Source organism: Genypterus blacodes, unplaced genomic scaffold (assembly GCF_046128005.1).
Source record: "Genypterus blacodes isolate CSIRO-AG114 ecotype Tasmania unplaced genomic scaffold, CSIRO-AGI_Gbla_v1 ptg000156l_1, whole genome shotgun sequence".
In the NCBI taxonomy this organism is placed as follows: domain Eukaryota; kingdom Metazoa; phylum Chordata; class Actinopteri; order Ophidiiformes; family Ophidiidae; genus Genypterus; species Genypterus blacodes.
In genome coordinates this window covers 8,375,796-8,401,196 of record NW_027466957.1, presented here as the reverse complement: position 1 = coordinate 8,401,196, position 25,401 = coordinate 8,375,796, and the positions used below count along the sequence as shown (strand labels likewise).

Sequence of the window (25,401 nt, the reverse complement as noted above, 5' to 3'; positions counted from 1 at the left end):
ATCTATGTATGTTCATTTACTATTATTATATTTTCATCCTCGCATTTTGTAAATATGCTTGAATATACAAATACACGCAATTAACAAAAACAGTGCTACATAACCACGTGACTAAGAAAGTCGATACGTAAACATGTTGATACGTAATGATAAGATTCCCCAAATATCACAATAACATCAAAAGCAGACACAAACAGCTCATCACAAGGTATGCAACTGCCATTCCACCAGCCAATTTATTATACATTTACTTAATAAACTGCATTCATTGATTACATGTTTGATATGGTAAGTCGCAGTCTTTCTGCCCAGACAGAAGTGACTTTCAGCTATTTGCTTAATTCTAGATGTTTGTGTTTCAGGCAAGAAGAAATGTCTTGTTCTTGTTCATTCTTCAGAAAAAAATGTATTAAAAAAACTTACAAAAACAGATCTGAAAACACACAGGTGACAATACAAAACAAGATGAGATGCTGATGAAACAATGATTTTTTGAATTCTGGTTATCAATCTTCTGTTTGGAGGGCAGCGAGCTGCCGTTTTAACAGGTAGACCTCAAGGTGAAGTTTTTCTCGCTCCAGCAGGAGGTTTTCCTTCTGCAGTTTCAACACATCCACCTGCAAGCTCCCCTGGAGACTCTCTGATTGAACACACACACACACACACACACACACACACGCACACAGCATACAAACATGTATTATTAACATGTAATCTAAAGTAATACATTAGTTCTTGTACCTACCATGTAACATGTAGTTTTAATTTTACTTGAAATCGAATAATTTGCTGTCAAAAAATCCATTGTCCAATAATATGTGCTAAAAAGTTGATGAGACATCAATGGCACAACATTTTGAAATCCACCAAAGTGCAGAAACTACAGTTACCTTACATTTCTGAATAACCTTCATTGTTAGTATGTGATGTTCTACCTTAAGTGAAATTCGACGGCAACACCCAAATAGCGGTCCTCAGTTGAGGACAAAAATGTGAAGCACTAAATCATTTCTCACTGTAAAATACTTAGGTTGACCGGCTTTACAAATCGCTCCTCCAAATTCTGAACATTCCGTTTCGCACCTTTATGTCAAGTCAGTTCATATACGTCAGTTCAACATAACATACATAATTCCGTAATGTAGACAATGCTAGGAACTGCAACTAGGCAGGTCTTGTCTGGTGAAATTGACTCAGCATCCAGCAATGAAGTAATAGCTTATTATTATTATTATTATTATTATTATTATTATTATTATTATTACTTACCTGTGACTGCTCTATTAATTGATTCAGACTGTGGTTTACTGGTGCCAAAAGTGTGATCGCCCGGAGGCGTCCAACCAGGAATGCAGCCTCGTAATTCCACCTCAACAGGATAGTGGTCACTTATTCTCAAAGCCTGGGGAAGAGTGCATATACCATGAAGAAAGCAGTGAAGAAGGCGTGCATGTGTATAGTGTGTTATACAGGGATTTATTAAACTCACCATTGCTTCTGTCATACCAAACTCTTTTTGGAAATTAAAAGGTTTGGCTGAGTTGGGCACAATGGCTTCGAACATGTCTTGTCCATACACAACAATCCTGTTAGACCAATTTATATTTCAATGCATGGAATGTACAACCCTCAATTGTTTAACTTCAAAGAAAAAAACAATGAAAATAAGATTCTCTAGGATTGTAGGAATGATGGTGCAACATTGGAGAGACTTACAGCATTCTGAAGGACACATACCTGTCGTAGGTGTGTTCGTTTGCCGTGTTTGCAGTGGTGTCCACATCGTCTGCAATTAGCCAGTGGAAGTTCTTGTCACTGCGGATACGGATCTCCTTCATTTGCCGACGTGTGACATATGCACCGTCTGCATTGAAGTCCCCCAGAATCATAATGTTCTAGAGGGGATCAGAAATGGCTAAATCACGAGTACAAAGGTTCTAACATCCCACAGGAGGAGCAGCTGTGGCCTCCCGTTTCAAATCCCCTGAAGTAACAGTAGGATTCTAACTCATAGGTTCACTACTTTCAGGTGGGACAATGAAGCTTACACACTTTAACAGCAAAAGGATGCAACTCACATCGGTCTTCCATTTATCTTTTACTGCCAGAAAGACCTCATAAAGCTCATCCAGCTCTTTCTCTGAGTCGTTTGGTTTGGTGTGGACTGGGATCAACACCACATCCTTCAGCACTGCAACAAAACAGCCCAGTAGGCAATTTCACACACATCCAAAAGCACCCAAGGTAACCCAAGGAAAGTAAATGGACTTGCTGGGCTAGTTGCCTAGTCCAGCAAGTCAAGTTGTTTACTTTCCTTGGATACCATGACGTAGAGAACTGAGAACCTTCACAGATATTTCAAATAACATGTCACAACAAGCGCTATTTGAAGCACCAAACCCGACAAACCTGATTCAATATCTTTGTTTGAACATGTTGGATTAGACCTACGCATCTTTAAAAGAACAGAACAAAGCAAAAGCAAATAGCTATAGACATAGACATATATACCATTCAGACACAGGGCTGGGTTGTAATAAACTTTGCTGACAATAGATGGAAGCTGGGTGACTGGTTGTAGCTCAGAAAAAAGGTGGAAACTGCCTGTATGGAAGGTCAACTTACTGATGCATGATCAGTTTCAGACAAAATATCCACACTCAACAGAAGCAGCCACTGACCTGTGTGGTGTGATTTGAAGCGCAGAATGTAAGGCTCCCTTGCAAAGGCGTCAAAGTCATTGGCCTGGTTGTCTTCATATTGATAGCTGTCAGTCAGGTCAACCACATCGTCCCTTTCAGCATAATAATCATAACTTATTGAATTAATTACTTAATGACAAAGAGTGATACAACTGTTGTGCTTTCAACATAATCATTGTGAAATTACAGTCATTGTGGAAATGCATGACTTAAACTAACATGCATATTTTATGTATGACTTCACCTGTAGAGAAACAGGAATTGTTCCTTGTATCTGTTCCTTCCCAGGCGAATACTTAGTTTCACAGTGTAGTGGTGGGTCGGGTTGACTCTGTACAACACAGAAGTACAAAATAGTTTGCAGAGTTAGAGATACAGATACATTGACAAGATTTGCTTGATTTGATCAAAAACGGTGTCAATGAAAAAAGCCAAATCACCTATTCAACTCGTTCAGGAGGAGGGTAACAGAGGCTCCACTCACATCCACCACCTCCAGAATCACTATGATGTCATAACGACACACAATCTACAAACCACAAAAAGAGGGAAACAGTACAGAACAAAGTTACCAAAGAAAGAAAGGATACAATATTACATTTAGACTAATAATACATATATACAGGCAGTTCATCTCAATAAAACAAAACATGGAACAATGTAACAACAAAGGAATGACCATAGGCATATGCTGTGTTGTTCCAGCATTTAATGTAGCTTTTAATTGCGTTTATTTTCCCATAACAATAATACAATAAAGAGATGATGAAGTTTAATGAGTTTTTTTGAAATTTTCTGTATTTTCGATTGCAAATTTGTATCCCCATTGTTGTCTCAAACTGCTGTTGTATTACATCTGGCTGTTTTATCGTAGCCTGCATGTTGAGTTGGAACATTTGGATTTACTGTTTGATAAGAAAACATATTACAGTGGTAAGGCGGAGGGGCAGAAAGGCATTTTACAGGGGTCTTACCTTTACCAGTACTGAGAGCACATCTGGATCTGCCACTTTATTCAGTCCAAATCTCTGCACATTGAATGATGCAATCTTCATTTTCTGACTAAAAACAACAGCAACAACAGAAACTGTTGATCGTCATTGGGGCAAAACCCTTATGCCAACCATACATACATATACACAAATATTCAAAACAGTTTCTCCTCTTTTGCTCCTTCTTTTCTTACCTGTGTGGATGCAGTAGCTTGTTGAAAAAAGCGTACCTGGCAGAAGGATCTACTTACAGTTGGTTTTGCAAGGAATTTCTTCTTGTTTTCATAAGGGAGCGCAATGATTGGATAACCATTCATGACAGCCTGACATTCTATACGGGGGAAGTGCCAGACTGCCAAACCAGTTTATTTTGTTTACATCCAACTCACTGAAGTAGTAGTAGTAGTAGTAGTAGTAGTAGTAGTTAATTTCATTGTAGATCGTTGGACTGGACAGACACTGGAAGCAAACAAACTATGATATTATGTCAACTAATGACAGCTAGTTTTTTGTCTAAAAAACCAGAAACGCCATTGATAAATGTTATATCTACGAGTTTAGAATGAAGATTCTGCCACAGCCACGACAATCCTCCAAGATGTATAACCTGGCGCCTGTATGAGCACTTGGCATGAAACGTTCATGGCTTTTTCTATAGCTTAAGATTCCTTTACAGCTCCTCTGGCACTGAATTAGAGTATGCTGAGATCTCAGTGTGTGTGAAGCCAATATGAATGTTTGATCTGATTCAACATCCGTCTCTAAATTTCCACTAGTGAAAGTTTTGTCCTTTAATTACATGTTGTGTTACTGTAGTGACTTTTGTATTCATCTTAGAGAACATCCAGGGCTCACGACAAGATGAGCACTGGATGCAAATATGAAGCTACTAAACAAGTCTGTATTCCAGAATAACAACAGAAACAATGTTACCCTTTAATGATGGGTTGGTGGGAGAGTGGTATACGTTAGACTGGTTTACCCACATTGGGGAGCCACATAACTTCACTACACGACCACACCTTGTCTTTGCTATAAAGCTGGGCTAAAATTGCCACACTCACAACACTGCAGACCCATCTCTAAACAGCACAATCATGAGTTTAAGGAGAGTTACCAAGAGCCGACAACGGATGCAACCCTCAAATGGGGGTTTCAGCAGCATGTCCTTGGGACGCTACTCCATCCCCAAGGTTACCTCAAGGCCTCCGCTGCACACCCAGATTACAGCTGTGGCAGTCAACAAGAGCCTGCTTACTCCACTCAATCTAGAAGTCGACCCTTCCATCCATATTATCCGTAACCAAGAGAAAGACCAGATCAAGGGTCTCAACAACCGCTTTGTCTCATTCATCGATAAGGTAAGTCTCCATTCTGATCAAACCTTTCTTGATTAGAGACTGATATGATAATTTGTTGTCTTATCTCTCAATGCTGTACTGAAAAGATTTGTGTTTATTCTCTACGTGATCAAGGTGAGACTTCTGGAGCAGCAAAACAAAATGTTGCAAACCAAGTGGAAGCTGCTGGAGGAACAGACAGTAGCTTCATCCAACATCGAGCCAATGCTGAAGTCTTACATCTCCAACCTGCACGGGCAGCTTCATGATCTCACCGATGAAAAGCACAAATTAGACCAAGACAACAATGCCATGCACAAACAAGTGCATGACTTCAAGACAAAGTAGGCCTCAATTTCCTGTGATGGAAACAATGAACAATTATTTACTACCTACAATGTACATGTGACTTGGGTGTGTAGCTGTATCTGTAACTACAATGGAATTTTACACCTACTTGTATTTTAATTACAGCTAGTTATGTAACTGTCACCTTTCAATGATTAGAAGCGAGTGAGTAAATCATGTGTGTGGTTTCAGGTACGAGTTTGAAATCAACAAAAGGAATGAGGCAGAGAACGAGTTTGTCCTCACTAAAAAGGTATGCAGTCATCATGGCCTTCATTTGTTCATCCCATGGTGTTTATGTATTAACTGGGGGTTAATGATGAAAAATGGCAATGGCGTTATTTCATTGGGGGATTAAAATTGCATTATGTTTTACTGCAGTTACAACAAAATACTCTTGGGTGCATTTATTGAAAGGTTCCAGCTCTGATGGATCATTTGATCTCTCTCTTTTTTTTTTTTACTGAACGCATCCAGGATGTAGACTGCGCTTATATGTCCCGTTCGGATCTAGAGGAGCATGTGGTCAGTATGGCTAATGAAGTCAAATTCCTCAAGACTCTGTATGATATGGTGAGCAACAAGCGAATAATCCTTTTATTAATCCAATATACATTTGATCTTGAGTATATAAACCTGAGAGTATTAACAACTGTCTAAAGCCAAAGAAAGTAAAACATATTGTGTCTTAATTGTTGCTTTGTTTTGTACTTTACAACAGGAGATGCGTGAGCTGCAGGAGAACCTGAAGGAGACTTCTGTGGTGGTGCAGATAGACAACTCCCGGGCCCTAAACATGGATCAGATTGTGTCTGATGTCAAGACGCAGTATGAGGACATTGCTGCACGCAACCGTGCAGGGGCTGAATGCTGGTACAAGAACAAGGTGAAGAGCAATGAAATAATAATTTGCTGTAATACTACATCAAATTTTATGTTAAGCCATTTATATTGAAATGTATTATGTTTTTAAAAGTTTCGTCTTGGAGGGTTCTTTATGGGGGGAAACTGACAAACTATGTCAATACCCTATCAGACTTGCACCCACGCACCACCGTAGATAATTAATAATTGCATATGTTATTCATACCCTCTCTTTGTTCTCTGTCGACACAAGGTTGACCAGATGACTTCTCAGGCTGGTCAGGCTGAAGATGAGCTGCGTACCTCAAAGGCGGATATCAGTGATCTGAACCGCAAGATCAGCCGCCTGCGGATGGAGATCCAGGCTGTGCAGCAACAGGTGAGTGACGGGCCTGTAGAGAGCAGTTTCAAGAATCAATTAATCAGCACAAGCTGTAACAACACACTAGCAAGCTCTTGTACTATTCTATCCCTTCATCTTTATCCCTGTCTATCCTATTCTACCCCTTCATTCAGAATACTGGCCTTGAAGGACAGATTGTTGAGGCGGAGCAGCGTGGGGACATAGCTGTGCAGGACGCCAAGGCTCGCATCAGGGACCTGGAGTTGGCTCTGCAGAGGGCCAAGCAGGACATGGCTGGACAGATCCGAGAGTACCAGGAGCTGATGAACCTGAAACTGGCCCTGGACATAGAGATCGCCACCTACAGGAAACTGTTAGAAGGAGAAGAGGAAAGGTTAGTTCAATAAAAATGACCTCAGCCGCATCACACCTCTGTAATACTGCTGTAATACTGGAGATGGCAAGGCACAAGAAATATTTTATTATGCAGGATATGACATGCCCTAATTCAATGACCCTTGTGACTTGTTCTGCTCTCTCACTCATAGAGTTGGGCAAGAGTCTGTTACCAACATCCAAAAAACACCCAACATGCGTGAGTGCTTTACTGAAGTATACAACTTGATTTACTTGTTGTTGGGGGTGTGTATGCGTCTTATCAAGTCTGTCATTTATCTCTCCTCTTCCGAACAGGCCTGAAGTTCAACAACTACCAGCATAGACCAGTTCTCATCAAAACAGTGGAGACCCAAGCCTTATCATACAATTGAAGCAGAAAAACCACAGCAGTGTTTGATCCAACTGGAATCACCATGGCAACTTCAGCAGTTTAACTGTACCATTGAGCTTGACAAATGGCCCAAAAGTTTGTTTTTGTTTATTTTTCTCCACATGTTGAATGTTACATTGACTCCCATGTCTCAGGTATAACATACAAATGAATAAACAACTTACACATTCACATTCATTCTCCTCATCTCAGCGCCACCAAAACAGTGGTTATGTATTTTATTTATTTTCAAAAAATCTTCATCATGGATTTGGGTTCTCTCTATTTAGGCATGATGCCGCCACCTGGAGGAGATGGAAAAATATGACTCATTTAGCATCTCAGGTTGAAATAGCTCTGAACCAAGAGGAAGAGTGAGCCAGCAAATGGGGATTCCAGATGTCGGTTAGAAAGAGTATTTATATGGGATTTGGACTTGAAAAATTCCACATTTAATTTTTAGTATGTATCAAATTTCTTCATTTCTGTTAAGGAAATGGTTTGGTGACATGCTGGGATTTAGTTCTCTCCCATTTCCTTCTGGTTTCTCGCTTGTTCTTTGCAGATCATCCTTGTTGGGTCTTTCTCAGAAGAGGCAGGACTTTTGTTCTATATTATGTGTCGAATCTTTAGATCCGACAAGGTCTTCATCCATTTTGCAAAGGATGTCAGGAAGACCAGAATGCTTTAGTATTATTAAGGAAGTATCAGGAAATGAGCGGAAAAATAATGGAAGGAAGAAAACAGGGGTAGAATGTATTTTTCCTTGCAGTACATTGTCAAAGGGTAAGATTATATTGTCATAACATAAAGGATGAAGTTGTGGTATATTTTGCTTGTATATCTAGTATCTCAATAAGAACATATATTCATTCTACTAGGGAAGGCCTTACAGCTGACAATGGACAAAGGAAAAGTGAACTGAACCGGACAAGGAATGTAAATAGCACCTGAGGTCAGCAGTTTAAGCCTTGGGCTTAAACGGCTGGCCTATAGATAACAGTCGAAATACATATATTCATGTTAAGAGTAAAGATAAAAGTTTACATGCCAAATAAAGGCCATTATAAAATGAACTGTTGCTCCCTCAGGATGGCCACGTAGTGTTTACAGTGGTCTCAGGCAGTTTGTCAATATCCACTGAAACGGGTCTTTTCTTGAGTGACAATCAACTGTATAAATACGTCTGAAAGTCGGAGTTCAGGAGGCGACTCATTCCGGCTGCAGAGTCCCTCACAAGCGTTCCATGGTGCTTGTTATGATGCTGTACTTCGTATAATAAAACCCCATTATACAAGCAAAGACAGTGTCAGCGGAGATCCTTCCTTCCTTCATCTTCACATCATCGCAACCCAAGATTACACTAAAAAGTCACACTAACTAGATAACGACTGGGTCATTGTGAACTTTAGTAGTGCAGGGCAGCATTAGCCAGAAATTACCCAGAAGAAGCTGCAATAAAGTTAGACAATAAATGACAACAGACCCGTGACCCTGATCTCTGTGGTCATGACCTTTGAAAGACTTGCGTTGACTTATCTTAAGAACATTACAAGACCCCCAACAGTTTGCGTACTGAGCCAACAGGCCAGTGGATGATGCATTTAATATGAGTTTGCAGTAGTTTTTTTCTAGATCGAATTAAGTCTTTCAAACACCAAGGGACCACAAAGGAGTGTCTGACAAGCGAGCCTTGTTGTGTTGGCAGCACCAGGCACCATTCATTGACAGAGCAGAGTGAGCATGAGAGAGCATAAACCTGAATGAGGGAGTTCAGATAAGAGGGTGCAATATTGGACTCTGTTTTGAAGGCGAGCGTCAAGGACCTGAACTTGATTTGGGAAGCCACTAGTAGCTAATGGAGGGATATGTGGACAGTGGACTGACATGTGCTATTTTGGTCTGGTTGACAAGCTGTCCCATTTTGGATTATTTGCAGAGATCTGAATGTAATTGCTGGTAGACCTGTCAGTAAGGCATTGCAGTAGTCAAGGTGTGAGGTGACAAGAGCCTGTGCCCGGAGCTGTGGTGCATACTCATGTTGCACAGGGTGAAACCACATGACCGGGACTAGGTGTTCTTTAAAGGTATGTTGGTCAATCGTGTCACCAAAGATCAGTTCAGATTTTGTGAGAATGACTAATGAGAAGTAAAGCTGGATGCTGATTAGCTAAAGTTGCCCTCATCCATGCTGAGATGTTTGTGAGGCAGGCTGATATCCCTGCAGCGATTGGAGTCTTTTGGCGGAAGGACAGGAGGAGATGGATGTTCCAAGCTTTGCAATGGTATGAGAACCCACGTGAGCAGATGATTGCACAAAATGACCTCTTGACCTCGATGTCCGTCCTGAAGTGTTTCCTGTAGCTCGTAAAATGGTGCATTCATGACAGAGACACAGCAGTGTTTAAGTCAAGTTGAGTCTTGTAAACCTCCACCTGTATTTATTTCGTATTCAACTCATGAATTTACAGGCAAACATTTCACTGTGACATAAGAGCTCAGCCGAGACTCTGCAGCTCTGGGTGATTATTATTGTAGTATATCATTATCCGGACACCCCAATAGTTTATAAAATGTCCCATTGCTCCGAAAGCTGATTGCTCTGAAAACTTACACTACTTGTTGGAGTTCAGTTGAAAGAGCGGAAGAAGCACACAGACAATTATTTCTCATATTGCCTGTTTATTTATGAATGGACATTACTTTTACATATACTTGCTTCTTCATAGAACTGTGCAATGTCCGGGAATATCTTATATAACCTATCCAAGTAATTTAACAAACACGGTGAAGGACTGAAGTTGTTGTTGTTGTTGTTGATTTCTTTCACCTGTTATTCTCTGTTGTGGTCAGGTCACTGCTACCAGAACGTTCCTGATAAAATGATACAGTGGGTATGCTGTAGCTGATTTTACGTAGAATGTTAATGTTACAAATCCCAACGTTTCTTGGGCCTCTTTGCTGGCAATTATGAAGTTGGTTGATATTAAAATGACGGGTTTGAGAAATGGACACAAATTAGCAACACATCACAGACAAGACCGCTTGAGATTGTTACAAAAAATGGTAGAGACAATTCTGTAACAACTGGATATTAGTAGAGATATGTCCCTACCATCCCTACCTAAATCTATGCCATGGACTTCCATCAGAACATGAGGGTAACGCACACATTTTCTTACATGAGTCATTGCACAATGTGGTTACTGAAATTTTTGTGAGTGAATTTATCATTTCTGTCATACTGGCGAAGCATATTCCTCCAGATGTCTAAACAGAATCAGCAGCAAGGTAGCAAACACAGGAAACAGTCTACCTCAAAATATTGCCTAAATTGAGATCAGTGCCAACTACAGCAACAATTACAACACCTACAACATCAATATAGTAAAAAAATAGAAGGGAAAAAATTGACAATAATAAATTTCTCTCTTCGTAGAAATGAAAACTGAATATTCCCAACCCAGATATACTGGACAATGTAAACCTACTATTATCAAAGTTAGCAAATGTGATAATAATACAGAAAGCACGTTAGTTTTATTCCTCTCACAGAGAGCGCTCACATCATTGTTTCTACAATGGTGTGGGTGGGCTTGATCAAGCCATTGTTCCCATTTGGGTCCAGGGGCTGTGTTAGCTCGCTGTCCTTCAGGCTGTACTCTTTAGGCCGCGAGCTCACGCCGGATTTTGCTGGAGCTGCGACTGCTTTGATCCTCTGTGAAGGAGAAGACAAAGATGGAAGACAGAGAGGAGAGATTAGTCTATTGATGATATCAGCAAATGGGAGGTTTGTGTATTTGTACGCATGCAGTACAGAGTCATCCTCTCACCTCTATCAGGGGTCCTTCTGACTGTAGGATCTTGATGACCATCACCATGGGGATGCAGATCATGGACAATAGAGCCAAAAACCAACCAAGGCCAATGGCCCAATCTGGGTACTCATACACCTTGTTATAGGTCAAAGGCTTGTACTTCACCAGGGAGAAGATGAAGCACCCCTGGGAGACAAACACATGCTGGTTAGCACAGGATGCCTGAACCATCATTACATCACAGTCCGATGAGGGCCCCTATCCAGCAGGGTTTCTATCTTGCCATTAAAATAATTGCTTGCACCTGAGAGAGGCGAATACAAGGTGCAAGCAATAGATTTAATGGCAGGATAAAAAACCTTTTGGATAGGGGCCCTGTTAGGACTGGATTGTAGAGCCCTGCCTATACCTACAATACAAATGACACCCCAACACCGCTGCTGGTTTCTCACCATGCAGAGGACAGGAGTGATTATTGTCCAGCTCCATTTCATCCATGGGTTGGGTCTGTAGCCAATCATATCTTCAATAGCATCATAGAATTTATCAGCTCCTTTCCAAGAGAAAGAGAAGAATATATAACAAGAGAACAATGTGAGGAAACATGTGCCAGATGTTTACAAGAACTATGAGCGCAAAGAACAGTAGTTACTCTGGTAAAACAAAGGGTCCAAATGTAGCCTCTAGGACTCATGGCCAACAAAAAGGTCACTGTGAAGAGACATTACCGATCCCTGTGATACGCCCCCAATGTCTGTGCCAAAAGCCTGTAAAGGTTATTTACTGCTGACATGGAAAGAGCCACAAGGACACCTTTGTTTACCACCATGGAGACCACTGATGTAGATTTTTTAACCAACTTTTTTCCAACCCCCATTGCTTTGATAAATGACACACAGCTCGTCGTTTCACTTACCATAAACCCAAGCTACAGCAATGCATTCAAAGAATGCAACCCACAAAAGGCACACACCACTGGCTGCATAGTAGTCAAAGAGTTGAAACACATACATGCCGCCCTGCAAAGAGAGAAAGTTGCATCAATTACCTCACAGAGACATATTGAAAGACAGAAAGAAAGTGACAGAGACTGAGGGGAGAGAGGGGACATGAAAGCAGAATGAGCACAGATGCAGAGGGGAAGGTGGGGGACAGAGACACATGAGAATGATGGCACATTGCCAACAGTGGCAGAGTTCAACAGGTGCTGCGATGACATTGAAACACAGTTAACTACTGAATGCAAAACAGCATTCTGAATTGTTCCATTTAGACACACAGCATGTGAGTATGTAGAAAACCATATTTGGTTATGACAATGAAGCAGTCACCAGGCAAGTGGAAAGTGTTTGGCATCGTTTCTGTTGTTGATCTGAAGTCATCCACTCTCATTTTCCTTTTCTAAACAAAATATACAAGTGTTCACTGTGGGGGGCTCACTCAAGTTAATGTCTGTGAACTTACTTTCGTTACCATGGCAAGTCCCAGGACATAGCTTATGCAACACATCACGGCAATAAAGATCTCACGCCGGTATTCCTTCCTTAGGATATCTGGATAGAGATCCACAATGGAGGTAATCTGTCCTTCCACTTCAACAAACTGTAAGGACAAAAGCAACTATTATGTACAGAAACAGAAAATATTCAATGTCACTTTTCTCTTGTTTTCCCTCTTCAAAACACTGATTAGAGACTTTGTTGAGAGTGCTTTGTTGAGCAGTAATCAGTATTTAAAATGGGCTCCACTTTGCAGCACTGCCTCTTGCTTCCAAGAGACAACAAAGACAAAACAATAGTGAATCATTGTCTCTGTCTCCTGTGTCACCTCATTGCCTCCTAAACCAATAATTAATTAACATAAATTACACACCAAAAACAAAATATTTTATTGGACTACAACAAAATATCCACAAACTGCTATTAGGTGTGAGTGATGATGCCGATGACAATATAGTACGAGACAAATCAGCCTGCAACCTCAGGTCAAAAATGAAACTCATACACTCATGAAAAGAGTCACGTGCACTCATTTAGAGTGTCGGCTGAGTTGGCTGAGAGGAGCAGTTGGCCATGTGCAGGACTGAGTTAGCACAGGAGTAAAATTACACTTGGAAGCAGGAAATGCAATAGCTGGAAAATCCCTCTGGTTTAAACTTGTGTTTTGTCTCCTTAGAAAATATTAAATGATGGTGCTCATCAATTGACTTCAACAATCATGCTTGGTGATAAATAAAGTGTGGTAGTTAAAGATCTCTGTGGCAACAGACACGTTTTCAAATACTGTAAAGACTTGAGTTGCTTTTCTTGTCTGTGAGTCATTTGATACCTTGAAGATATTAGATGTTGACCTGAGAGACACTGAATATGTTTCACACATTTGGTTTGGCCACACAGGAGCCACTCAAGGCAACTGGGTACTACTGACCTGACTGTCGAGGCCCAGAAGCAGCAGCATGATGAAGAAGAGGATAGCCCAGAATGTAGGCATCGGCATCATGGACACAGCTTTAGGATAGGCAATAAAGGCCAGGCCAGGACCTGGAAGGAGAACAGAGTGGGAATGGGGAGAAGGGGAAGAAGACAGAATTAACCCTTTGATCTGATTTCAGCTTGGCCGACATATGGGGAGCAAGAAAAATAATGCCCTGGAGAGGCTCAGTGAGTTGTCACTGCCAATAAATAAATAAATATATCCAAATTTGGCCAACAACTGAGAGACATAAATTAAGGACACAGTCCTCTGCTGGCAATTAAGTACATGGGAGGATAGAACAGGACAGAGAAAAGAGTTGGAGTACCTGGCTTTTGTTATTATTCACTGTTGGCCCAATGTGTTGAGTGGCTAAGAGGTTAAATTTCCCCAATAATGGACCAAAACAACCTTGCTATTTTCATGGTGCAGTGTCGTGTATACTTATACTTGCCAGTCTAATATAAAAGCCAACAAGTAGATTATGGCAGAGCTACTAATCTGACAACCGGTCAAGGCCAATGGCCGCCCACCTAGAGCCCGGTCTTGCCTGAGGTTTCTTCCAGTTAAAGGGGAGTTTTTCCTTGCTCGTTTGCTCATGGGGAAATGTTGGGCTTCTTTAAATGCTCTGTATGTAAAGTGCCTTGAATTGAATTAAACACCTAATAAAAGCATTAGGAATAATAGTAGCAGAGAACAGTTACACTAGTAACACAAAGGTCCTGTGTTTTCATTCATAATGAAATACTGTGACAAATAATGAAGAGACATGTTAATGTACTTCAGCATGTACAACTGTCATCGTCATGCAGCTGTAGTTTGATTTTACACAATACTCCAGTTCCAGTCTAAAGAAAGCAATGTACTGATGCTAAGGGAACAGAGTTAGCATGCTGAAAGAAGATGCATCTCCTTCAAAGTCCACATATACAATCAGGGAAGGCAGAAACAGAACCAATGGCATCCATCAGGAGATCCACAGCTTGTTAAAGAACTGGGCTTACAGAGTGCCTATGAGCACACAGTTGTAGTACATACAATGATGCCAGTCCTCTCAGTCCAATGTGCCCTGGTCAAAAGGCGAAAAGCTACATGAAGACATGAGCAGCTGTGTATGGTGCACTTGTAACAATGATGATGAACCAATACAGGAGCTCCTTCACGGTTCAGTTCATTGTGTAGCGGTGGATAAAACACACATCACTACACCAGTGCAGTGTGATCTGTCTTCAGAAGAGGTGGAACACAGCTCATACCGAAGCAACATTTCTGTTTCTTCAATTCAAGGAGTGTGCCATCGCCGATACATCTACATTTCAGCATCACCGTTGGAGCCTTAATGGTCAACTAACTTTCCTCTTAGATTTTGTCCGGTTTTAAGTTTCCAAACGTCTTATCTTGTTTTTCTTGTTGTTTTTGTATGGCAGCAGTGCCCACCATCACCGCTGCCATCACCTTGGACCCTCGTACCTGACTCTGCCACATCGGCAATGTCCACCCCTTGTTCTTGTGCCATGAAGCCCAGGACGGAAAATATTGCGAAGCCAGACACAAAGCTGGTACCGCTGTTGAGGCCTCCCAGCAGCAAACAGTCCCTATGTCACACATATGTCATGGAGGTTGTTAATTAACACAGGCGGAACCGAAGTTCCCATTTCTTTCACGCAACCGTCTCTGACACGTGTTGCTGTCACTACAGACCCACTCCCCGGCGGAGACTCCACTCACCGGTAGCAGTTGTATCTGTATTTGTTGTAGCTCCCCAATGATGTCATGGCCCCCAAGCAAATGGCATAGGAGAAGAAAATCTGAGTTCCTGCATCAATCCATACCTGAAAAAGTAGATATGAACCACTTAATGGTCATTCATTTACCATGCACTCAGAATTCTAGTCCTGCCATTCTTGAAAGATTTACATAATTGGGTTATGTAAGAAGGAACAAGAAGGAACAAGAGAACTAACAGCATTTTTTTTTTTTTAGAGCAAAGTGATTACTGTTGCCCCTGGAGACAGAGATGTGAAAGAAACACTGGTAACAGGGGAGTTAGGTAAGGGAGCTCTAAAGAGGAAATGAGGACTCAGGGAGCTGTGGCTGTACCTCTGGATCCTGTAGGCGGGTCAGGTCAGGGTACAGGTAAAATTTAATCCCTTCAGATGCTCCAGGCAAAGTGGCTCCACGCACCAACAGCACCAATAGCATTATAAATGGGAAAGTTGCTGTTATGTATACCACCTACACAAGAGAAAGATGTTATTAGCTCAAGATATTTAATGAAAGCCTGTAGTTCAATATGATTCATTTTAGCTGGCCCAATGAAAATAACAAACAAATAGGTCTTAATGAAGTTTCTTGGCCCAGGGTCTTTCCTGCTAACAACAACAGAAAGAACTAAGGAGCTGCAGTGAACTGTGCACAGCGACAGCGAGTCTGGCCAACAAGTAATACGCAGCAGTGTGTGTCTCTTAATAAAATAAATGTCTTGGGCTTTAGGTTTTCAACGAGCACCCGTGTTTTATCGCTAACAAAGGCCAACCAGCATCCAAGCAACACAACAAGCACAGGAAGCGTGCACGCCTCTGCACTCACTTTCCCAGTGGACTTGACTCCCTTCCAGATGCAGAAGAAGCAGATAACCCACACTGCTAGGAGACACAGGGCCAGGTCCCACTTCAGGGGCCCAATGTCTTCAATCCCATTGGAGATGCTCAAGACGTTGCGTCTACAGAGGATAAACGGTCACATAACAGCTTAATGGCAGGCTGAAGGAGTATGCAGACTTAGAGCAAAAACAGGGAGGAAGAGGCATGTGCCCTGAGAGGTCAAAATGAAAGGACAATAAAAGGACATAAAAATAGAATGTAAACACATGCACACACACACAGAGCACATGACTGCACCCATACTGTGCTGCTATAATCTCTCCACAGTCTAAATATACAACCCCTTATCTAAAATAAAGACTGGAGAGAATATTTGCAGGTTTTTGTTGAGTCCTATGAGACTGGAGGTTCCAGTCTCCAAGTTTCATGAATCATATATTATTTATAGTACCACTTGCTGTGATCAATATCTGGAAATGCTAAAATTAAGAAAACAATATACAAAAGGATAAGTCTATATTTGTTTTATCTACACACAACATGTTGCATGTGTGTGTGGGTGTGTGTGTACTCACTCCCAGAACTCTGTGACAGGGGAGGTGAAGTTGGTGATGTTGGCTGCCAGCCAATGTGTCTTGTTCTTGCGCACTGTGTCCTCTACACAGTTTGGTGTGTTCCACGGCTGGTTGCATTTTGCCCAGGGGAGCTCAGGCTGAAAGCACTGAATCAGGTAGTAGAGTCCCCAGGCCAAGATCACAATATAGTAGATGTTCAGCAAAGAAACAATCACGATAGATGCGTAGCCAATACCTAGAGAGACAGCAAAGATTTCCAATGATCAGTTTCAATTCATTTGCTTGTGAGGACTTGACATGGCTCGTAATCATAACAGCTCAGACTGATGCATATCGACTATCAAAAATGTGTAATAACAATTTATCTTATACATTCAAAGGGGGGGAAAACTTCCTTTATGTTACTGTGTTTCATGCTATATTTAGATGACTTTGCTATGAAGCTGGACACAGAAATCCCCTGCGCGCTTCCACTAATCGAGAGTATTTTTAAACTTGTCGACTCTGTCACGTCTCTCCGCTCCTCCTTCTCAAATTCCAAACGCAAAGTGATAGACAGGTCAGTTCTGTGAAAGTGGGGCCTACATGTGATTGAGTGTGTGTACGTGAGCAATTGTGATGAGCAAAGTCCTAATCTCCCCATCTGCTGAGAACACAAGAAAGCCGGACAAAGACACAGCAGCTTCAGCGTTCCTTGAATATCAGAGACTGTCGGCAGCTGCTAGAGATCTGGTGCTGCACCTTGTCTTCAGCTGTTCCCTGTCGTTTCCTCTCTTTTCATGTGATGCCTCTGATGTGAACATGAGTAAAGGCATGATGGCAGCTGCTGAGGGTGTGGGGCCTCACAGCTTGTCTTCAGCTGTCACTCTGGGGTCGAGCACCGTCTATATCATGAGTATCTTTTGCACAGCAGGGACTTTTGCAGACACGTAAGAAACCTGTACCACTGTCCTGGACTCATCTTGGGACTGGAATTATATTCTTGGTAGGTGCTACAAGACCAAACATCACTGACTGTGTAAGACATAAGCTTCTCCCTGCCCAAACAGGAAAACCACTGCAATTTTGAAACACATGAAACTGCAGACTGATGAGGAAGTGTAAGGGCTTCAGTCTATTTTTTCAAATAAGGAGATCGAGAGAGCGTAGAGAGAGTAGTGAGTGTACATGTCAACTAAGTTTGGTTTCAAGGGAGTAACTGATTCACGAGACACTAAAGAGCATTTTTTATGAATGAGCCGCGCCCACTTAACTTTGGCATCTAATTATAGCAAAACCATAAACATGTGCAGACGTCTTATTATTGACAGTTGGCACAAACATTTTCAAATGTCTGTGGTCTGTATGGTTGGAAGTGGATGGACCCAAAGAATGTAGGAAAAAATCATTTTGATTCAATGACTTACTGTTCCAAAGTTACAAAAAGGACAAAGTTTTCTGAAAACATTTTCAGTCTATTTTTTTTTCAGTCCACCGAACTGTGGACAGGATATCAGATCTGTTGACGCACTGACTTTGCTAAAAAATCAATAATATAAATAAAATCAAAGGTTAATGGATAACATCATTCCCCCACTCACAGCTGCATTTGAGTCTCTTATGAAAGCATGACACCACTGTGAGAGATCACATCATCGATTTGTTATATTCACTACATCCAATGAGGCTGAATTAAACAAAGGAAGAGGATCCACACTGCAGCTTCGATTCAACTAAAGTGATCACTTTCTTTGTATGCAAACCTGCTGCATGGGACTGTATCCATTGCTAGGCAACTTGAGTTCATAGATTTCCCCCCTTAGCCTGTTTCCATGGCAGCCAAGAACTCAGCAATCCATTGCACACACATCATAGGTGCAATATAGAGATGACTGTACATATCGGTGTGTTTTCAACATGTACTGTATATATACACTCTATCTAAAGCTAGTCGCTGACAACTGAAATCTGAGTATAGTGAAGATCATTCGTCCTCCATGATGTAATGGTGTAAATGCTCTACACAGGCATACAGAGGTCTCAGCGATCCTGCTACGTTGTGTTGTTTTACACAACGCAAAGCAACCTAATGAATTAAAACTTGTCCAATGATACTGGGAGGGATACCTCGAACAGAGCACCATGACTTTATGTTGAATAGGTGCTGTAATGTAGAGCTACTGTTCATCTGTCTGTGTGTGTGAATATGAACAGTGTTTTCTTGTGTGTGTACCCACCAGTGAAGATGGGGCAGAGTTTGCCCCAGCAGGTGATCCCTCCTTCAGAGGTGTACTGGCCCAGTGCCACCTCCAGGAAGAACACGGGTAGGCCCCCGCCAAACAGAAAGATGAAGTAAGGGATGAGAAACGCCCCTGGGTGATAACGAGAGGAATCATCTTAATTAACACTTCTTTGCCATGTTATGGCTTAATATCTATCTGCTGTGTGTCTTCAGCCTACCTCCACCATTTTTGTAGCACAGGTATGGAAAGCGCCAGACGTTTCCCAATCCGACGAAGCCACCGGCCACGGACAGGACAAAGTCGAGCTTACTGGACCACTTCTCCCTCTGAGGAGCCTTTCCTTCAGCCTCGTCCTCAGGCCGTGTGCCGGGACTCTTCCCCGGTGAAGGTTTCAGGGTGTCCTTGTGAAAATCCTTCAGGCATTGGAGCTTCTCTTTTGGTGCCATGCTTTAAGAAGGCAAGAAGGAATGTAAGTGGTGGTGGTAGGTAGATGGATGAAGCAATTAGACAAGAGAGAGAGAGGGAGAGATGAGTTAAATAAGACTAAGGTAGGAAGGAGCATTAGGTGGATAATGCTGTCTCCTGATTCTGTTACGGGTTGTGCATACCAAATGTGTGGTATACAGTGATATGGACCATTGATGAATGGGGGGCAGACTGGAGAAAATGTTTGTCCCACTCATTTACAGATACAGAAAGTAAAAGCATATTCCGTAAGATGATATGCAGCTGTTTGGAGAGATCTCTGGATTGTGGTTTGGATAAAAATTCAAACTGCAACCTCGTTCTCAAAATATACCCTGCATTACCACAGATCAAGTGCCCAGTGTCTCTTTGTTTGTCTGTTTATCCATTTCTAAAGCAGAAAATGTTCCCAAAATGCAAGAATGTCACCTTGGGGACAGCGTGTCAGCGGTTTGATAACAGATTAAACTGCTTGCAGCTCTCTATTTCCCAGCTTTACTTTGTGTCTCACTGTGGAGTGTGGGACCTGCTTTAAAGTGCTCTGCTCAGTGGGGTGCACATTGTCAATGAAGGAAAAGGAAGGGAAGGTTTGACTAGGATACAGGCTTTAAGACCCTGTCTGAAAGAAATATTACCCTGAAAATCTTTCCCTGATGCATAATGCACCTGCAATATTCCAACTAAAGTAATACCAATTTGGAGTAGATTACATCCTGCTGCATTTCCAAAGCCCTGTCTGTTCCCAGACAGCTACAACAGCTTAAATTAGCTGAGTGTTTACTCTGTAAGCAAGCTTTCCGCGAAAGATTGGATTTGTTGTTACGGACCAAGGTGTCCTGTTTCCTGACGTGAGCGAAAGAGATCAGAGTGCAAACTGTAATGAGACTGGAACTCTGTCAGACTGACTCTGTGAGCTTCCTGCTGGAGTATAACTTGTGTTTCTGAACAAAATGCTGGGGGGAAAGGTTTCCTCTTCTTTAACATCAACTGAGAAGAAGTTGGCAGTTACAAGGGAATGACGTCAAAGATTTTCCCTTTATTTATACATGCTGCAACATAGTTTTCAGAGTGTAGTGTTCATTACAACTCAGTCAGTCAGAAACATATCAAGTCCTGCCAAAATGAAGCTACTTAAGAACAAATTCCTACTTAATAGGCACAACATAAAATGGATATCACCTCATTAAGGTTTCCCAAACCATCAAGTTACAATATTGTCTCACTATTCCAGTCTCACATTGCAATCCGCTGAATTCACATCCACTGGCCAGCTTATGCAAAACACCAACTGCAAACAATGCGTCTTCTTACTTGAATGCTTGAACAATCCCCTCAGTATTCAGCATGCTGATTTCGTCTCCATCCCTCTGTGCACACTTGGTCCTGTCATTTTCTAGGTTTTCTCTCTTCCTGTTATGCAGTACAAGTCAACTTCAAGCTCTATCCCCGCTCAGACATCATTACATAACAGGATCAGTTCTCGCTGACTCTATTTCTCATCCTGCCTCTCTCCGTCCCTTTCTGCCTGTGGCTTGTTTGTGGTTTCACATGCTCAGTGCTGAGAGTCTGATGCACACCACAAAAGACGACACATTTATTTGGCTACATGACCCAGAATAGTTTCAGTATTGTTATCATTTGAATGTTCTACTTTTCATAAACATGATTTCATCCAGACATGCAAATAGGCAACTAAACTCGACAAGACATCCACTGTTTTGACTTTTAACTTGGAGGATTAATTTGAAATAAACCATTGCATTAAACAACTTTTGAATCAACAATCTCTAAGTTCATTAAAGGAGAAAAATGTGCAAACTATGTGCAAGTAAAAGAAAGAAAATAATGAATAAGAAACTTACATTTCCTTCATGGCTGCAGCTATGTATAGTGTCCCTCTCTCTCAGCTGTCACCATTCCTCTGTACTGAATGTCTTTATGCAGACACGAGTTACAAGAAGTGGAGCTGACAGCACGGACCGCCTCTTGGCTAAAGACAATTAAATCCTATATAGAGATTGGACACGCGCTCACAGTGACAGACAACTCAGGTGCCAGTTTAGGAGTCTGTACATTTCCACTCCCCACTACTGCCTGCTCACAGATATACACACGGCCAAGGACTGGGGGGATGAGTGCTGTGCCCTCTATGTGTCACCCACTCACACACACACCCACCAACCCACCCACACACACCCACACACACCCACACCCACAAGACACAAGTCAGATGGAGAGAAAGGGTGGGCTGGCCCCGCACTGGGGGTTTGTAGGAGGCTGGCTCTCTTGAATCATGATCCGGCTCCAATGGATGAACTACATGCAGGACTGAGTGAGGCACACATTGTTATATTTACTGCACTCACATATCACTAGAATGTAAAGCATAGCTACAACAGACTCATTGTAATAACACTACGACACTTACAATTGTCTTTGTGTGAGGACTATTTTTATTCATGAGTACACTGGGATTGTTTCTGGAATGCAGGACAGTTTGAACCGCTGTCCTCCATTCTTCCATGGCTCGCACTGTGTTATCTTGGATAATGTAAACCAGTGCAGTATCAACTTCTAACAATGCCTAATAAGGCAATCTGTCTCGTCTCCATGGTCTGTTTTCAAATATTTGACTATTCAAAGAGATCACGCTGACCAAACAAAGACTGGCATGGCAATCAAATGGAACCTGATAAATTGCTCGACAGGATTTGCATAGTTAAATGAGGGGACAGGGACCAGCTGATGACAACATACACACATCAACCTAGTGACACCTCTTAACTTTACAAGATGCTATCCTCTTTAATCATATTCTGGTCAGTGTCATGTTCTGTTACCTATTTTGGCTACATAACCTTTGACAAATGACCGGTCTAACGGTCAATTGCAGCGGCCAAACATAAGGTGTTTCCCCTTGATAAAAGTGAAACTGTGATCCAGTCAGACAGAATGATATGATGCATGTATGATGCATGTATGATGCATGCATGTAGTACAACATACAATCTCTTGTTAAAACATAAAAAATATCATTCCTGAATCCACTGGTAGATAAAAATTGCTATTTGTTTTGATGGCTTTTCATGTATTAATATGTTAAAACTAGCTTACAATGTTTCAAACTTTTTTCTACCACTGAAACAAACTTGCGCAACACCTACAAACTGGGAAAGTGGACTTTGTTATCTCTACTGGTCAAAATTACAATAACAAAAACATTCCTTATTTTACAGGGGACCACCAGGAAACCCCCCCACAGACCCCCAACGGCCAGATCCCCAGTTTGGGAACCTCTGTTGCAAAAATAGGCATCATTGAGATCAGCAACACCAAAGGCTTAAATTACGTGTAGAGATCCATGGGATTTGTCCTGCTGGGAGGTCAGATTGGGGTTATTAAGGGACATATGTCGATCAGTCATGCACTGGACTAGGTGACGACAGAAGTAGGTTAAGTATGTGTGACTAAGGATAGGATATAAGCAAGTAAACATCTTAGGCCATGAGATCTTGTTTTCACCCCACGCAGAAGCAATCTTTAATTTCCTTCATTCATCTTTCACTCATCAATATGTATCTACTCATTCATGCATTCACATCTACACATCCACAGTCATGCATTCACAGACTCTTTCACTGTGGGGTTATAAATCATAGGGGCAACAGGACCCTGAGTCCATAGTCAATAAACAAATCCTGTCTAAACGTGTGTCTAATGAGCTCGAGTCCACATCAAAAGATGCCATTGTGGATCTGGCGGTACTTGAACGCATCACATGATCTAAAACGGGCACACTGGAAAGAAAAACGTGAAATTGCACAAATTCATCAAAGCTGCATTGTTTCAACCCAAATTATGATTTTGTCAAGTTGTTTTCAAAGCGGACAAAAAGCGCTGTACGTTGTTTTTAATCGACACGGTGAGAAACAGTGAATTGACTTATATTGAAAATATACTAAAAACGCCCGTTTTAAAAGCATCCATTACTCATATCAAATCATTTTTTTCTGCTATATATTCCCCTACTTTAAAATAATAACACAAGTATCCCGTAATCTCACAGTGATTAGAGATTAAAACCGAATTACCTGTCTGATTAGTTGGATGAAGCAATCTGTTGTCTCTGGATTTGTAGCCCGCGGTGAGAGATGAGCGTTATAATTGAATCGATTTCTAGGTGTGACCTTTGTTTTCTATGAGGTGGTGCGTTTAATATCAGTTTGAGTGGAAAATCACCAGCTTCCCCATGCAACAGGAGACCTGATTCTTAAAGAGACAGTCCAGCCTTCACCTCTCCCCCCGCGCTCAACACACCGTCGCCTGCTTCACACTAACGAAGAGCTGCGAAACCGTGCCGTAATAAATAATAAATTAGTCGTGGAGATAATTAAGTCAATGCAATGCTTGCACAGGAATACTGCCTGCACATGATCCCGGTGCAGGTTTCCAAACTCAGTTCCTGTCTTGTTGTTATTACAATTCAATGGGCTTGTCTGGCTCAGTAAACAGCTTCGAGCGAGTCTCTGCTTTGATAATGTGTTTACGGTAGAATGGGCCATTATCAAACAAAGCGGCACCGCACCTGACACAGCAGCACCTGTAGCCTCATGCACATTCAAGCCACAGGCAAATCACACCTGCCATTTTATAACCACTTAATGGCTTTATTATGCCTTTGCAGATCATAAACATACATCAAAATAGCTTCATCCAATCTCCATCATCTCCTGAAGTTCTTGTTCTTCTTGGTTCTAGAAAAATATCACATCACATGATAATTATCTTGTGGCCACAGAATTGTTTTTCGCATTCCATGACTTATTCTTACTCTAGAGTGAGTGACAAGTGTTTCTCGTCCATGTTCACTGGCAATTACAGTTCAAAAACGTCCTATTAATTCTGTTCATATTCAGTATATTGTCTGTGTGTAATAAATGTGAATACAGGAGGTCAGTCAGTGATTACAGTGTGCTTTTGGCACAAATGTTTTCTCTGACATTGACTTGTTTTGTATTTACTTTTACACTTCATCCTAAGTGACATACAGATGAGATTTAAACACAACAAAAGCAAGTATCTAGTCAGGAGAGAACAACAGGTGTGATAATGATAAATATGTAAACAACTGCTTTTTGCAGATTTTGTAAGATTTGAGACATATTGCATTTGAACACTGTGTTTGGCTACTGCATGTGAACAAGTACATAACTAATAGTCTATTAGAGCAATTATCCTCACCTTAAATGATGACATTCATGCTTCTGGCACTCTTTCCCCTGGAGAAGACTGTCAACTCGTGCTGTCAAGTCGTGATGCCAACTCCTGCATTCGTTTAACCCTGACCTTTGTGAGAGTCTGCCTGACAAAGGTGAGGGGAAGCTCATCATTCCCGTCAGCTTCTTGCCAACAGTGACAGTGGTTGAAGGCGATTGTAGGAATGGTGCTCAGATCTACTCAACACAAACAAACAGACACACGCCCTCCAATTTGCCTCGCTGGTCGTCCCGTAACGTCCTCCGCCTGATATTTCACCCCAGCTTTCTTTGCAAAGGAATGGGGCTAGTTTTCCTCTTTAGTGTATGTGGGCGAACTAGGACATTGTTCATAATGTCATTAACAACATTGTTTAAAAAATCGTATATGTTCTACACTGATTTGAAATGAAGCACTGGGACTTTAATCTGAGCACCTGCCATAACAAACAGATGGTGAGGCCACATGTTGGCTCTGCACATCATGTATCGCAGGTAAGGCGTCTTTATAGAAGAACAGACTGAACATATTGTTTGAATTTAAAACACAGAGCTTCAAGTACATTATGTACTGTAGTAAAAGTGATAATTAAAATAGTTACACCTTTAATGCTGCTTTAATTAGATTGATAG

The 25,401-nt window shown here is 41.5% G+C and overlaps 3 protein-coding genes across 4 annotated transcripts; 1 reads left to right on the top strand and 2 right to left on the bottom strand.

Moving 5' to 3' along the window:
- Window positions 1-201: 201 nt before the first annotated feature.
- dnase1l4.1 (deoxyribonuclease 1 like 4, tandem duplicate 1) lies at window positions 202-3,937 on the bottom strand. Its single transcript, XM_076166872.1, has 10 exons — window positions 3,889-3,937; window positions 3,677-3,764; window positions 3,143-3,231; window positions 2,947-3,033; window positions 2,682-2,794; window positions 2,079-2,191; window positions 1,738-1,895; window positions 1,490-1,586; window positions 1,270-1,402; window positions 202-640 (listed from the first exon to the last, which is right to left on the bottom strand). The coding sequence occupies exons 2-10, from the start codon at window positions 3,755-3,757 to the stop codon at window positions 507-509; spliced, it is 1,005 nt and encodes a 334-aa protein (XP_076022987.1). The 5' UTR covers window positions 3,758-3,764; window positions 3,889-3,937; the 3' UTR covers window positions 202-506.
- Window positions 3,938-4,673: 736 nt separating this feature from the next.
- LOC143013299 (keratin, type II cytoskeletal 8-like) lies at window positions 4,674-7,526 on the top strand. Its single transcript, XM_076166871.1, has 9 exons — window positions 4,674-5,055; window positions 5,170-5,378; window positions 5,575-5,635; window positions 5,860-5,955; window positions 6,104-6,268; window positions 6,500-6,625; window positions 6,763-6,983; window positions 7,138-7,184; window positions 7,283-7,526. The coding sequence occupies exons 1-9, from the start codon at window positions 4,792-4,794 to the stop codon at window positions 7,357-7,359; spliced, it is 1,266 nt and encodes a 421-aa protein (XP_076022986.1). The 5' UTR covers window positions 4,674-4,791; the 3' UTR covers window positions 7,360-7,526.
- Window positions 7,527-10,777: 3,251 nt separating this feature from the next.
- Window positions 10,778-23,777, bottom strand: LOC143013297 (sodium- and chloride-dependent taurine transporter-like). Of its 2 annotated transcripts, none has more exons than XM_076166869.1 (14): window positions 23,605-23,777; window positions 19,266-19,495; window positions 19,043-19,177; window positions 16,827-17,061; window positions 16,238-16,370; window positions 15,749-15,883; window positions 15,377-15,480; window positions 15,119-15,243; window positions 13,604-13,716; window positions 12,641-12,778; window positions 12,093-12,195; window positions 11,629-11,729; window positions 11,192-11,362; window positions 10,778-11,076 (listed from the first exon to the last, which is right to left on the bottom strand). In XM_076166869.1, exons 2-14 carry the CDS (start codon window positions 19,492-19,494, stop codon window positions 10,921-10,923), a joined length of 1,878 nt encoding a protein of 625 aa, XP_076022984.1. In that variant the 5' UTR covers window position 19,495; window positions 23,605-23,777; the 3' UTR covers window positions 10,778-10,920. The 2 variants fall into 2 exon arrangements, with proteins under 2 accessions (XP_076022984.1, XP_076022982.1); XM_076166867.1 differs by lacking the exon at window positions 23,605-23,777 and adding an exon at window positions 21,376-21,606.
- Between the last annotated feature and the right edge of the window lie 1,624 nt (window positions 23,778-25,401).